The sequence below is a fragment of the Betta splendens genome, chromosome 11, assembly GCF_900634795.4.
Source record: "Betta splendens chromosome 11, fBetSpl5.4, whole genome shotgun sequence".
Taxonomy (NCBI): domain Eukaryota; kingdom Metazoa; phylum Chordata; class Actinopteri; order Anabantiformes; family Osphronemidae; genus Betta; species Betta splendens.
Window position 1 is genome coordinate 5,852,854 of NC_040891.2, and position 15,304 is coordinate 5,868,157.

Here is a 15,304-nt window from a genome sequence, read left to right on the forward strand (position 1 = left end):
CAAATATTGTGAAGGTAGTGTTTTTTAAAACGGGGCCTGATAAACACGCTCTTCTGCGAGCGTAGTTCTGACGTCACAGATCTACAGCGCCGATGCGCAGTGATGATAGAGCTGTCATTCAGAAGCAACAGCACCGGAAACCAGAGATTAGTCCTTCAAAATAACGGTCACAGTGCGACCATTTTATGTCCTCAGAAGAAAGTGGAGCTGAAAGATAGCGAAGAAGGCTATTTAGATTTTAGATTTTTTTAAAACTATTTTGCTTTCTGTAACCTGTTCTTATTTATATGTATAAGTATGAGTATCCAGAAATATGCAAAATAAGCCTTCTTACTCCACCTGTTTTAATTGTACATTATTCTGTAATGAACTATTCAAAAGAAAAAAATTCACACCTTTTAAATCTCTCGCTTATCATTTTAAAATGTGATCATTGTAAAATGTATGTGTGGTTATAAAATTAAATATAGCATTAGTTAAATTCGTATATAAAAACGTTTTCAAGCTAACGTTGTTTTATCTTGAAAGTATGCTTTCCTGTATTTAGCTCGCGTCTGTGCTCGCTTGACGATTTTGAAGGTGCAGAAGAGAGAGAGAGGGAAAGAGAAAGAGAGAGGCTCAGTTGACAGGGCGACTGATTTACACAGGGAACCTTTAGAACAATCCGTGTCCGGTTTGCTGTTAGTCGCTATCGCGTGTGTAAGTGAACCGCCGCGGATTTCCACGCGCCTTGAATCACGCAGCTCACCGCCCGGAGCCCCCCGCACGCTCCCGCAGCTTTGAAGGCACCCGATCGGACGGCCGGCGCCTGCTCGGATTCCTCTGTCGGTGAGTAGGACTTGTGTGCGGCGCGCGGGCTGACGGTGCGGGGCCCGTGTAGTGACATGCGTGAGCCCGCGCGGGTTGTTGTGCGTCGGTGGGGGCGCGTGTTTACCGCGCATCCTTTCAGCATGCTGCCCGTGTCTTCACAGCTTCCATGTGTGAGCCGCTGGCGCAGGCTGCGCTGCACTGTCATGTTATTGTGGACGCAGCCAGCAGGCGTGTTGACAGTGGAGCAGGGTCCCATATGGGCCCGGAGGGACGCGAGCACTGGATAAATACCCCATAAATAGCTGATTCCTGTGAAGTGTGGCTTTTAATGTCACATCAGTCTTGTGAAATGTTATATGTGTGGTGAATGAGCAGCCTGTGATATTCAGGACCTGCGATGATGTTGTGGCTTTACACGCATCTTAATTACAGTCCTATAATAAACTCATGGGGATGTATGTTATAGTATGTGTGTGTTGTGTCCAGTATGTTAATAAAGGATCTAGTATAACTCCAGCAATATCACCATATCACCTCCAGTCATTTGTAGGATCCCCTCCAGGGGCTCACTAGTAAATTATAAGGACCTTATAAATTACTGGAAGGAATTAAAGATGTGCTTTTGCCTGAAGTCTCAGACCTTCCATGCAAAACCACAGACTGTGTTTGCTTCCTTTCGTGCATTCATATCTTAAGCAAACGTTCCAGCAGGAACCTGGCGAAGCTCAGACCTGATAACCCCCGCGGTCATATCTTGGATTTTACTGCCGTGAGAGCGCAGCAGCTCTTATGACAGGCCCTTGACCCCGTAATGTGTGTCTTGTGTGCATACACACACACACACACACACACACACACACACACATACACACACACACACACACACACACACACACACACACACACACGCACAAGCCACTGCCTTTGTAAATCAGGACGCTGTCAGCACCTGTTAGCGGCTACGCGACCCACCCGGGTCCGGGGCGTGGAGGGTTCTGACGCGTCAGCGGGACCAGAGCCTTGGCCGCATGTGCAACTAAGACGCCAAACTCCCATTCAGCTTGTAGCTCATCACCTTCCAATGTGATCAAGCGATTACACACACGTTCTCGTGGCGAATAAGAGCTTCTGGATTTAGTCATTCACTAATGAGCTAATACCTTAGTTTGCCTGAGCTGCTGTGGTGATCTTACCTAACCTTCCTCTGAGCCCGTCTGCTGTGTCACAGCTATGTGGGACACGTTGGTCTCATATGTGCTTGTGTGTGTGTTCTGCTTTTCAGTTTAAACGTTGACACCTACGTGTTGTCGGTGTCAGCGAGGCACAGACGGAGGCCCTGTGTGTGTGTGTGTGTGTGTGTGTGTGTGTGAGACGGAGCAGACAGCGATAGAGATGTCAGCCTATTATAAGAGAAGCGACTCACAGTTACAATCATCCAAGTGAGGATTGAATAAAAACCGACTGGCGCCGTGTCAGTGAAGCAGCCACACTCCCGCTGCGTTGGAGGTGTTGTCATTGTTCCATGTTGCCCGGCGTCGTCGCTAGGTGTGTGCTCCATGGCAACGGCCGTTTGGCCTCCTGTTCGTTCAGGTGAGCGGGACGCACCCAGGTGATCATGTCGGAGGAATGTTCGGAGTGTACGCCGTGTGCTTTTACTGAGAAGCGGAATGCCGAGCCTCCCCTGGAGGCACCGTTGCACAATTAGAGCCGTTGAGCAAGATCCAGCGTCGCGCGTCGGTTTCCGGGGGGGGGGACGGAGCGCCGCGCGAGCCCTGCGCAACCAAAGAACGGCAAATCTCTGGATGTCATGCAACGCAGCCGGACGCCATCTTGCTCTGTGGGAACCTCTGCCGTGGGCACAACATTTGGATTCCCTCCAACGTCAGACAGTAATGCTGAGGGAATGTGGTCTCAGTTCATCAGATGAGCTCATGACCCAGGGTTTGGCAGGATTTGCTCCAAAGCAGCGATTCAGTTAGCAAAGATTTATTGAAGCGTAACATCGTCAGTATAAAAGGGTCAATATTGATTTTTTTTTGCAATATTTATACCCTCAGGTCCACAGGAATATGGGATTGAACTAAGTGGATCAGCGACGGCACTGCAGACGAACCCAGACGCGAACCTCACTTAAGGTCGGTTTAACGGGGACGACATGGACGACTGACAGGAGCCGAGCAGAGGACGACGAGGCAGCCGCTCCCACCCCCTCCGCCGGCGGCCATGGCGGGGCTCAAGCGCCACCACGACGGCAAGATCGCCGGCCTCTACGACCTGGACAAGACGCTGGGCCGGGGGCACTTCGCCGTGGTCAAACTGGCCCGGCACGTCTTCACCGGGGAAAAGGTGCGTCCTCGCGTTCGCGTCCTCGCCTGGAGGCGCCGCAGACGCCGCTCACCTGTTTGCGTCCCTCAGGTGGCGGTGAAGGTGATAGACAAGACCAAGCTGGACCCGGTGGCGCGGGGCCACCTCTTCCAGGAGGTGCGGTGCATGAAGATGGTGCAGCACCCCAACGTGGTGCGCCTGTACGAGGTCATCGACACGGCCACCAAGCTCTACCTCATCCTGGAGCTGGGGGACGGGGGCGACATGTACGACTGCATCATGAAGCACGACGGGGGCCTCAGCGAGGAGGTGAGTGGCGCCCGGCGCCCTCAGCCGGCGTTTATTAACCAGTGGATGCAGAGGTGAGGAGCGGCCCGGACCGTGGACTCGCCCTCGGTACGAGTCTGGTTGCTGACGGTCGCTGTGAAGGACAGGTGAAAGGTTCGCTACGCAGAGCGTTATCAGCGTTATGAGACGCTGTGGAGCTCTGCTGCGAGTCTAGCGACTTTTTATGGAGGGTGTGTGACCACTTGGTGTTGCATAAGAAGGGAGCCTGTAAGCAGGTCAGTTATAAATAGAATAAAATATGTGTGGTATTTGTTATAATACAGAGATTAGACATTTTTTAGGACAGTTTTCTGTTGTATCTACATAGTTCACATATTGTTTTGTGACCTTTTGACCTTGATATGGCCTCATAATAGCAAGCAGTTGTTTATGTAGACATCCAGTATTTGTCGCCTGTATATTATTAACTGTAATTGGTGTCGCTGTCTCTTTCGCACCAGGTGGCCAAGTGCTACTTCGCCCAGATCGTCCACGCCATCTCCTACTGCCACCGGCTGCACGTGGTGCACCGGGACCTGAAGCCCGAGAACGTGGTGTTCTTCGAGAAGCAGGGCGTCGTGAAGCTCACCGACTTCGGCTTCAGCAACCGCTTCCAGCCCGGCAAGACGCTCAACACCTCCTGCGGCTCGCTGGCCTACTCCGCGCCCGAGATACTGCTGGGAGACGAGTACGACGCTCCCGCTGTGGGTGAGTCTGAGGGGAGGAGGGGGTTCTGGGTAACGCAGCGGGGAGGCGGCGCTGCTGATCTATCAGTGATTTATATGGGTTATACGCTCAGTCTGTGCCTCTCTGTGACCTACTGCGGCTCTAGTGATCCCTCTGTTCTATGTGTGTACTTTAGACAGACACTGACAGGCTTATCTCACAGCTGATGGATCGAGACGAGGCGCTCAAAGTTCAGAACATGTTCATGCATCGAGCGCCGCGTTAATCCGCGCCGCTGCGGTCCTACGGCTCCGGTTTATTGCTGCCTGCGGCGTACTTTCGCCGGCAGCCACTGCCTTTCCGTGTGTAATAAAATCTGCTATCAGATCACGCTGGAAATTGGTTTCCTTGCGCTGTCTCAGCAGCCTCGCCGCATGTGGCTGCAGCAGCCGCGCATTTATTGTCAACGCGTGGCAGCGATGGCGGCCCCGAACCGCAGCTTGGATGTCAAATTAAAATGCAATGGAAAAGAAATGAAATGAAGGCATGCCGATTGAGGAGGTGGTGTGTGTGTGTGTGTGTGTGTGTGTGTGTGTGTGTGTGTGTGTGTGTGTGTGTGTGTGTGTGTGTGTGTGTGTGTGTGTGTGTGTGTGTGTGTTACAAGAAAGACAGGAGGAAAGCAGGCAGAGTGAGAGGAAGCATCAGCAGTCCCTCTTTCTACCCAGAGGCCACTGCGTCAGAGCGATGCAGGAGCCACAGAGAAGCATTTTGTGTTTTCTGACTGAGTGCGTTTGCAGTGGCTGTTTTCCTCCTGCTGCCTCCGCTTGTGCGGCACCGAGGCAGTAGTCGCCGGCCGTCATCTGACGGTGGGAGTGGCCGCGTGTGTGAGGTCAGCTGTCCTGTAAAAGCCTGTCTGAGCTCCTGACCCACATGACGAGTCAGATGCCGGCGCGCGCGTGCGTGTGCTGTTCATTCAGCTGAGATGATGATGTTTTGATTGCATGGATTATCCTCCCAGTCGGGATGTGGTGCTGTGCGAGTCCGTCGCCGGCGTAGCCTGACGTGGACCGGGCCGAGCGGAGCCCGGCAGCCTTGGTGGTGGTGGTGGTGGGGGCTCTGAGGGTCACGGACCCGCTGACAGCACAGGGTGCTGAGTTCAGCTGGCCGCGTGCCAGGTGGCCGGCGGCCCAGTCCGTCGCAGAGATAAAGAGGCTGTCCTCGCCTGGCGCCCGCTGGAGCCCGCGCGGTTTAGACCCTTTTGAGGAAGCGCTGGAAATAATTTAGGATAAAGCGAGCGTCCAAAATAGGAGCGAGAAGGTCGCCCCAAAGTCGGTCCTGCAGGACGCGCAGGAGGAGCCAATTAGCAGGAGCCACACGCTCCGAGCGGCAAAAGGCCACATTCATATATTAATCCAACGTGTCGAGTGCTTTTCAGCTCGATCGTCACAGTTTCACATGATCGTCTGCAGCTGCTCTGTTGATTAATTGCTCAGTTTATGTCACATTTCCCGGCTCTAAAGGTAAATTCACGACGGACTGATGATCCATCTGCAGGAAAAGCAAACAAAAACACTTACAAATTGATTTCTTTGCCAAAAATGGGTGCAAATCCCAGATTTAGTGGAGTGTGGCACTTTTGGAAGCAGATCACGGACTAATAAATGCTCCGAAAAGAAGCCTGTCTATTTTCTGTTCTCCAGAACCACAAGCTGCACTTTTCCAATTCATCAGAGCACGTCTGTGTGACAGGTTTTAATGCCTCTAAGGCCAAAGACGTTGCGTAAGGCTGTGAGGAGCATGCTGAACGGTCCCGCCTGTGGCTCAAACATGTAAGGTGTGGTTCTTCTTCTTCTCAGGAAAAGCAATTAGTGTGGAAACGCGGCGAGGAACGGATGTTTACACTCCCAGCTGTCGCCGGCGTCGTTAGCACGAGCGATGCTAACGTGCACAGACGCGAACCGCGTTATTTTCCGAGAGAGGTGTCAGCGGCCGGGTTTAAAAATAAAGTTCTGGAGGAAGGAAGTTTGGTGGACGGCTGACGCAAATAATGATGGAGCAGGGTCACGGTTGCTAGGATACTTTGGCTGGGGGTAATGTGGTGGGGACTGCAGCGGCGCTCGCTCCCTCCGCCGGCGGCTCGGAGACGCGCCTTCGCAGCTTCGGAGCAATAAATACTCGCCACCCACAGTGAACTGGCGCTTCGCTCCACCAGATTGAAAGCGACAGCGCGTCCTGGCAACGGGAAGCGACACGAAGACGTACCAGCGGGGATGCAGGGGACCATAAACCCCCCCGTTTCATCCCGTTTAGTACGTCTCTGACTGCGTCGCAGTAAAGTTGAACGAGTGCAGCGTGGGTTCAAGGTCAGACGCGAACGTGTTGCACCTACTGTGTTTTGGTTATAATATGTACAATAGAAGCGTCCAATAGGAATTCGGCCCATTGAAGCTTTGACATCAATGTCACAGTCGCCAGAGTGAGATAAGCTGTAATGTGATGTACAGTATGTTGTAGCCATGACAACAGCCTCCTGGCATGCTGGGTTTACTGGTGAAGTGAAGGGAGATGAAACAGTGACCTCTCGAACACACTGTACACGCGGCTTTTGCTCCTCATAACTCACTCCCTCTCCCTCCGACAGCGACGCTTTACATAACACCCGTCGACATTTACACTTTTATAAGAGGCACTAACAATAAATCTCGTTTGACTGGATAATGCAACGTAGACGAGACGAGACGAGACGAGACACACCTAAGTTCAGCCGAGCAGTTGATTTACCAGAACGAAGAGGGAATTTAGAAATAAACCCAATGGTTTTTGACATTTTGCAAATACCAGGGGACGAGTGAGCAGCTAATACTAGATTACACACACAATCCCAACTCACTGTGTGTTTGCTGGGCTCAGGAAACCACACAATCTGTTTAACTACTGTTTCCCCCTCGAAGCAGCTGTCTCTTCTCTGAACAGGACCCTCAGCGTTTAGCTCACGTCAGACGGCGTGAAGCCAACCCCTTCTTGTCTTCAGCCACCTCTATGATTCCCTTGTTAAATTTCACTCTCGGCACCTGGCCTCACTTTCCCCGAACAGGCTTTGGAGAAAGGGGTCAGCGCGCCGGGCGCCGCTCGCGGTCGCCACGTCTGCTGAATGTGTGTCAGTGGAGCGTCCGGCCGACCGGAGCCCGACGATGCTCTTTTAAAACGGCTAATCGGACCAGAAAATTAGCATTTGCGTGACGCTTTGGGGGGGTGAACGCGTTAACCCACTTTCCCGGCGCTGCGTGTCTGCGTGGGGAGTGCACGCGTGTCATGAGCGTGAGCACGTTCGCGCCAACGGCTCCGACGGAACGTGATCTGAGCTTCATTTGAACTGTGGAGGGAGACGGCTCCCGTTTGCTCTATCTAGGTCACTGAGCAGGACGGACATATGCGCTTTAATGTTCCGCCCTGTCGTCCTTGTTTGTATCATTTCTGCGGCTTCCGCGTCGAGTGCACTCAAGGATTACGATTCTGCCTGTGTCTCTGCAGATATCTGGAGTCTGGGGGTGATCCTGTTCATGCTGGTCTGTGGTCAGCCCCCCTTCCAGGAGGCTAACGACAGCGAGACGCTCACTATGATCATGGACTGCAAATACACGGTGCCTCAGCACATCTCCCATGCATGCAGAGAGTGAGTAGCCCGCACGCACACATCCCCGACACAGATGGGCCGAGTACTCTGCAGGTGCTGCATATTTCATGTTTATAGATGTGTGAAGAGAGCGGCCGCTCCTCCGCTCGCCCCTCGTTGTCCTGCCTTCGCCCGGCGCTGCAGTCAGCGGCTCCGCAGTTAAGTGGATCTAATGCACCCCCTTAAAATCGACCCTCTATTTTTAACACCGGGAGGGCCGCGCGGTGCGTCAGAGCGGAGCGGGGGGAAGCTGGGCGCCGGCTGTGGCCGAGCGAACGCCTCGTTTTCGGGCGGCGCTTCTGCATTTTGGCGTGTTGGCTCGGAGCCCGGCTCGCGCGCCGCGTGTTCGCGCCCCGGAACAAATTGCTCACCCATGTGGCCACAGCACATCTTCCCGTTCTGTGTGAATGATTTAGCCCGTTAAGGTCATTACAGTGGCTTAGACATGCTGCAAAAACAAAACTGGGATTACTTGTTTATGAAATCCCTGGATGTCACTCCACCGACCTGGACGGTATTATGCTAAATCCCAGGTAGGATTTAAAAAAACAAAGCTTTTTCAAGGCTAAGGATCCAAAACTGTGTTGGCGAGTTGATACGTTGTGCTTCTTAGAAACAAAGAAGTGTATAATAATCGTTAATAATGTTTTTAAAGCCATAAACTCAACATCTCTGTGGCGGTAGACTAATGCACATGAACTGGCTGCTCATCATCTGCTGCTTCATTCATGCTCCACAACCACTGGCTCAGTCATCGGCTGTGTCTCCCAGCTGGCTGATAATACCCACTAGGACGCACTCAGGTGCACAGCTCATCCTGGTCCTCCATTTCTGCCTCCAGCCTTATAGGACGTATGCTGCAGAGGGAGCCCAAGCAGCGGGCGACCCTGGAGGAGATCGAGGCCCACGACTGGCTCCGAGGCGTGGACCCCTCCCCGGCCACCAAGCTGTCCACCCCTCTGGTCTCCCACCGCAGCCTGTCGGAGGAGGAGCACGGCTCCATCATTCAGCGCATGGTGCTGGGGGGCATCGCAGACCGGGACAGCATAACCGAGTATGTGCCCCCCCCACACACGCACAAATTAATATGCATCATGCATTTCCTGTGCAATCTCTAAACATTCGCCACGCTTCACCAGCCCAACTGAAGCTCAGCTGAGTGTCATCAACACTTTAATTGCCGCTAACAACCAGCTGGCTGTCAGTCCGGAGCTGTGGCCATGTCAAATGTAATCTCCATCCTCATCACTTCCTTTTGACTCACTGTCAGGGTTTGGTGCTGATGTTGATAGGTGTGTGTGTGTGTGTGCGGATGGGCCGTGGAATTCAAATTGATTTCCCCCTTTCATCTTTCTCAGGGCCCTGGAGTCGAATCAGTACAACCACATCACAGCCACCTACTTCCTGCTGGCCGAGAGGATGCTGAGGGAGAGGCAGGAGAAGGAGCAGCACAGCCAGACGCGCTCGCCCAGCCCCAGCAAGGCCCAGTTCAGGTACGCACACGCGGCTGCTGCACTGTCAGTGCCCAACAAAAACAAGTCTGACAGCAGATGGACGGACAGAGCCTTTTTCTTTCAACAAGCGTGACAGACTGAGGATAGATGAGTAGTTGCAGATCGGCATTTGCATAAATCTGGAGAGCATTTACGCCTTCAACATAGAAACACAGAAGCAGAAAGATCAAAAAGTATATATAATGTATGTATAGTGTTAATGTCGGGTCAGTACTGTGTAATGTATTACATTAGTCCCAATGTAACAACTGATTAAATAGATTTTAAATGTGGTTTTAAACATAGTTAAGTATTAATAGTGTCTTTATTTTATATTCTGCTTATTATGGCCTTAAATGGAGAAAATAATATGCTGCTTGAATTGTTCTTGAAACTAAAGCGTTCTGTTCTTCTACTATCATACTATCAGCTGCATGCTAACTTAGACCAGGCCCAACTAAGCACAGATAGTCTCAGCATTGTCATCTAAACACGTGTGTGTAACCTTCCAGGCAATCCTGGCCCACCAGAGTGGATGTTCACCAGGACGTCACTGACGGCCTGGGGGGTCCGGCCATCTCCCACCCCGGCGGGCCTCAGTCCCCCGCCCGCAGTGCCGAGAGCCTCCACAAAGGCCCCCGGCCCAAAACGGCGCTGCTGGATGTGAGCCAGCGCCAGGAGAACCACGCTCCGTCGCCAAGCGGCCAACAGCAGCCGACCCGCCAGAACCAGGAGAGGGGGCTCAGACCCCTGGCAAAGCCGCACTCCAACGCCCTCAGGCTGGGCGCCTTGGCTTCAGTGGGCCCGTGCAAACCCCGTAGTCCCAGCCTGTTCAGCGTGGAGGAGGACGAGGAGGAGGACGGGCTGGAGGACAAGCGGCTGCCGCCCTGTGCGCTGCCTCCTCAGGTGGTGCTTCGCTGCAAAGCCTCCTCCTCCTCCTCGTCCGGGGGCTCCTCCGGAAACCGGCTGACGTCGCGTATGAGCGCTCCCATCCTGAATCAGATCCACGAGGAGGATAAAGAAGAGGAGGACGAGGATGAGGGAGGGGAGCTGTGTGGACTGGGCCCACCCAAACCCAGCCTCAGCCTCAATCTGAACTCTAGGGTACCGTCGCCGTCAGCGCTCATGTCGTCCCCCAAAAGTGCAACGGCGCCAGTGGCGCTTTCCACCCCCAGCTCAGAGACTAGCGACGACGACACAGAGAGTCACAGCAGACTGGAGGACGGCGGAGAAGTGGGCGAGGGAGGGGGCAGGAGGGAGAACAGAGCGAAGCGGGGCGCGGAGCAGGACGGTCCCTCCAACTGCGCCAGTCCCGGATCGGGTTCTGGCCAAGGCAAGGGCACGGCCAAAGCGGCCAGCGGCCTGGTGGAGAGCCTGAAGCTGATGAGCCTGTGCCTGAGCTCCCAGTTCCACAACTTGACGGGGGGCGGAGGGGGCGGCGGCAGCGGCGGCGGGCCCGGCGGGGACAACCCGGACCGGCCCGTGTGGAGGATGTGCATGGGCGGCTCCACCGGCAGCCTGGACAAGGTGTCGCTGCTGGGCGGCCCGTCGCCCCGGGGGGGCGACCCGTACCGGCCGGCGCCGCCCGGCGACGCGCCGGCCGACCCGCTGCTGGACGGGCCCTGCCCGGACGCGCTGAGGCTCGGCGAGCTGGACCTGGCCCGCGAGAACCGCAGGAACGTGAAGAACCGCGCGATGCAGATGCCGCTGAGCGAAAAGACGTTGTCGGTGAACATCCACCGGAGCCCCAAGGACGGCCTGCTGTGCACCCCCGCCCCCCACAGCTGCTGCCAGGTCATCTAGCGGCCGCCGGCGCCGCCACCGCCGCCGCGCGTCCGGGTTCCTCTCACTTCGCATCCTTTAAACATGTGTTGCCGTTTCCTTTCATTTGGGCGAGGCCAGCGTTTGCACATTTAGAGACACACGAGGAGACTGGCTGTCAAAGCAAGCATGTGAAGCACTTTCTGCAGATTAGCCGACCACTGGGACAGAATGGGACCATTAAATATGGGTGGAGAGGATGCACATATGTATATACAGTATCGACACCGTTCACACCGACATCACTCTAATAAGCTGAGACAGGTTTTTGGTATCATGTTACATATTGTCCCTTTTTGCACTTTGTTGCTGGTTTTTTTTATATAATTTTTTTAACTTATTTTTTGAGACAATCGTTTTACCTGTTGTTTTGTTCCTGCTGGATGACCATCGCGGTGGAGTTTGTACATATGTGAATAACCTCCTAGCAGTGCTCTGTACCCGTAGTATTGACGATGAAGTTGTGTTGCGGTAGAAACCTGAATACACTGCATTTCCTTTCCACGCCTCTATCGGATATTCAAGGTTTCGGTTGAATCCAGACCTCAAGTTGTGTTTATAGCTGAGAAATAATTAAGTAATTGAATTAAAATCTCCACCAAACAGACGACACATCATCCATGCGATGGCAGCTCTTTAAGTTCAAACGGCTTTAAATTGAACAACTGCTGGGTAGAACCTAAACCATGTGCATCCTGTAGCTTCCCAGGATCACGGTAGCCACTGTTGTAGCATATTCCAAGACTGAAACAACAACGTGAGGGGGGTTCGAGAGAACATGACAACGCCGCCCCTTCGCGTACCGCTCTGTGTACCTGGATGTGTGACCCGCCCCTAGTGGAATATATACCTTGACAGTGCATGTGTTTTTCTGTAGCAACCATCCCCTGAACCCATGGAGGTGTAAGACTCCCTGCTGTGTCTCCCTGGCAGAGTCCGACGGTCACTTTACTGTAGCCTCACAGCAATACCAGCGACTGCAAAATGTACAACAAATATGGATGTGCCATAAAATCTGTCTTGAGCATATTGTACTGTATGTATATGATAGAGATATATTAAAATAAATGATGTGAATGTAGTTTGAACTGTGTTTTCTTCGTGCGATCCAATCGAGCTGAACGGTCCACCGCTGTGTTTGTGTTCAACATCTGGGCCACTGCTCCACATCAGCCGGCTGGGAGGAAATCAGATCAGGGCAGATGAGCTCCGAGGGGTCGACGCGTGAACCCAAGCGACCCGGAGGCTTAGTCGCACGCACGCACACGCAGACGGGCAACGCGTTCACAGCTGCGAACCAGTCTGAGCGCATACGCCGCGTCAAGTGACACGTAGACAAATGAGCAGGTGACAGGGTTGAAGAAAATGGCCGGAACGCGGAGGACGGCGTTCACAGGGAGGGTGTCGTGTGGGCATGAAGTCACGTGCCAGAATCATCTACTCACTCCTGTCAAATCCTGTTAATCCTCAGTCCTCCATCTGTGACAGACTGACACATTCATAATATCCCACCAACAAAGCACATGGCCTAATATGACTGGAGCTAGGTGGATGTGGGGAATATAGGGTGTCCACACACAAGTTACATGAGAATATTGATTGACTGATTCATGTTTACTAGATGGTCAGAAAGAAATTGTAATTATAAGCCAGCTATAGAAAGCTCATGCAGTTAGTCAGTACCAATAGGCTAAACTGACTGAGCTAAAACAGATAAAACTGGTTAAACTCGTCCATACTTACTTCAAAAGATGGAAGTGATTAATGATAAACTTCCTGCCAGGCATCACTGCTGGACATGAGCTGCTCGTGTCACTGTGTGTCACACACTGTCAGGCCCCAAAGCAAAGCGTTTAATGGGCAGAAAGAGAGAGAGGAGCCAGTTAAAGGCCAGCGTTCATTAGCGGTGACTTTTCCCAGTCTGGGTAAACAACACGGTACCAGGTCTAAACCCTGCTGCAGATCACAAGCAGCCACTGCACTGCTGATGAACGGGAAATCATAAAGCAGCAAAACTATTCTTCAGATAATGAAACCGTGGCAAGAAATCAAATCAACCGGTTTTACACGGACTGGGAGTGGAAGCAACTTTAGTTTGGAGAATCTGATCACAAGGACGTCAGCAGGGACACAGAGGTCCTCCTCAAGATACAGCCCTTTGATTTTAGTTCTATATTTAAACTTTATTTATGAAGTAATTAACAATTGATCTTTGTGTCCTAAAGTGAAAGTAAAATGTATCTTTTAAAGGTATTTTAGGGGAACTTTACGTTTACAGTCCACTTACTGTGTAGCTCAGTGCTATTCTCAGCCTGAAAATCCACTGAAGGAGGATTTTACACAGATCCCGCACATCTGAACGCAGACTACACAACATGCTCTGAACCGGAACACGTGAAGCTATTGATCCAGTTCAGCGGAAACATGAGAAGACGTTTCATCCCCTTTAACTGTCACCTCGTTAGGAAACAATGTAACCGCCTCATGAATGTACTATCAACATCAACCCCGCTTTGAAAACTTCTGAGGGAAATATTTTCCTTCTCCATTTTTACAGCAAGATGTCAATATGAGGTAACGTTTACCAACAAATAGCAAGAACGACTTGAGCACACAAACAATACAACACTGGAAATCACTGCCCTCCTCTTTTTTAATAACAAAGGACCGCTCGTAGTTTAAAATCGATACAAACAAACGTTTGAGACGACTGCTTATTTGTTTGGTGGCAGCCAGTAGCTCAGAGGCCAGATTCATGTCTGTGGGATCAATAGGTTCAGTGAGGAGGGGAAAATGACCAGTCTAAGGGGATTTTATGAATCAGTAGCACTCCAGCGTCAGCCCCTCACGAAGGGCCGTCTCCTGAGCCCGAATGGAAGCGCCCCAGCGGCACTTCGCGCGCTTTTCATTCCCTCCCCGAGGTGAAGAGAAGCCATGGCGTCGGCAGCTTTCCCCCCGTGCTGCGTCTGCAGAGAATAACCAACCAGCTGGCAGACTCGGGCTCGGGCTCTGTTAGTTTTGCTTCCCGACGCACTCGGGCAGAATTGAAATGCTGTGATCATTAGGTGCCGTCGCCTTCGGTGTAATGTGAGAGCTGTGAGCTTCTGCGAAGTGCTCTCGCTGCATAATAATGTCTGGGTTCTGGGAAAGTGACTGCACCTTTCGGATCCTGGGCACGGTAGCAAACGAACTTTCTAGATGCAAACAAACAATATTTCCTTTACTTTTAATATTGGCTGCACAGGCTTCAGAGAAATAGTGTCTTTTTATTGTGCAAATGTCAGTGTGTCTGCCACCTCTGTGGGTAAAAATAGATCTCTGGACTGCAAATATCATCAGTCAGGCTTAAACAGACTATAATTGTTCAGCTGAGACTCTAGGAGAGTGGGGCGGCCTGCGCATGATGCGTTTATCTCATTACACTGCTTGATTGTCACATGAAGGATGAACTTCACCGTCAGCAGGCTGGTGATGGAGAGATAAGTGCGGTCCGTCCGACGGGTCGTTACCAGGACAGATTTAAGCAGAGCCGACTCCACGACTGTTCTTCCAAAATGACGAACGAGCTCCCGTTTTGGTTCCAAAACGGTGGGTCGCGGTGATGAGAGAGAACGGCGAAATCAGTCTCGCGCATCAAAACAGACACGGGTGGTTTTTCGAAGCGAGCTCCTGATGCGTTGGCTGCGCAGATCTGTATGTGGTGGTGCTGATTAAAGATAGGCCGAGAGCTGATAGGCTCAAAGCAGCCGCGTGTTCCTGTGCGCGGACACCTTTTATGTGCAGTTATTTTAGGCCTCCCAGCTTTCAGCTCCATGAAAACCCAGTACGAAAGCTCCTGTCGCTTTCCCCTACTTGTTTTACTTGCTCGTAATGAAACGATTTCGCGGCCATGTGACTGAGGGGGCGACGGAGACGCGATGAATGAGCCTGAAGGCTCATTACGTGACGGAGGCCCGGACGCGATGTGTGTGTGCACATGCAGAGCCCGACGAATGTTCTCTGCTGCCAGCGTCTTCAGGAAAACAAACAACCCATAATTACCCCGTCCAACCGCAGCATCACTTCCTGCAGGTCGGTGAGCCAAAAGACTCGGTCTCCGTGGCTACCCTGTTGCCAGGAGACAGTTCGGATGGGCCGGTTTGATGCCTCAGAAATGACAGACGGGCAGAGAAAGCAGGAATAACATATA

At 52.3% G+C, this 15,304-nt stretch overlaps 1 protein-coding gene across 2 annotated transcripts; it reads left to right on the top strand.

Annotated features, from left to right (window-relative positions):
- The first annotated feature begins 578 nt into the window (after positions 1-578).
- On the top strand, positions 579-12,196 carry LOC114865670 (SNF-related serine/threonine-protein kinase-like). Of its 2 annotated transcripts, none has more exons than XM_029166984.3 (8): positions 579-828; positions 2,868-3,156; positions 3,226-3,444; positions 3,924-4,170; positions 7,660-7,801; positions 8,643-8,855; positions 9,160-9,294; positions 9,807-12,196. In XM_029166984.3, the coding sequence occupies exons 2-8, from the start codon at positions 3,034-3,036 to the stop codon at positions 11,095-11,097; spliced, it is 2,370 nt and encodes a 789-aa protein (XP_029022817.1). In that variant the 5' UTR covers positions 579-828; positions 2,868-3,033; the 3' UTR covers positions 11,098-12,196. The 2 variants fall into 2 exon arrangements, with proteins under 2 accessions (XP_029022817.1, XP_040928802.1); XM_041072868.2 differs by lacking the exon at positions 579-828 and adding an exon at positions 2,364-2,784.
- The last annotated feature ends 3,108 nt before the right edge of the window (positions 12,197-15,304 follow it).

What these genes read in the sequence shown, in the direction of transcription:
- LOC114865670 (XM_029166984.3), top strand. Translation starts at nt 3,034, where the DNA reads ATGGCGGGGCTCAAGCGCCACCACGACGGCAAGATCGCCGGCCTCTAC. An exon ending in ACGGGGGCCTCAGCGAGGAG is followed by an intron (nt 3,445 to 3,923) that starts GTGAGTGGCGCC and finishes CTTTCGCACCAG; the next exon opens with GTGGCCAAGTGCTACTTCGC. An exon ending in ATCTCCCATGCATGCAGAGA is followed by an intron (nt 7,802 to 8,642) that starts GTGAGTAGCCCG and finishes TTCTGCCTCCAG; the next exon opens with CCTTATAGGACGTATGCTGC.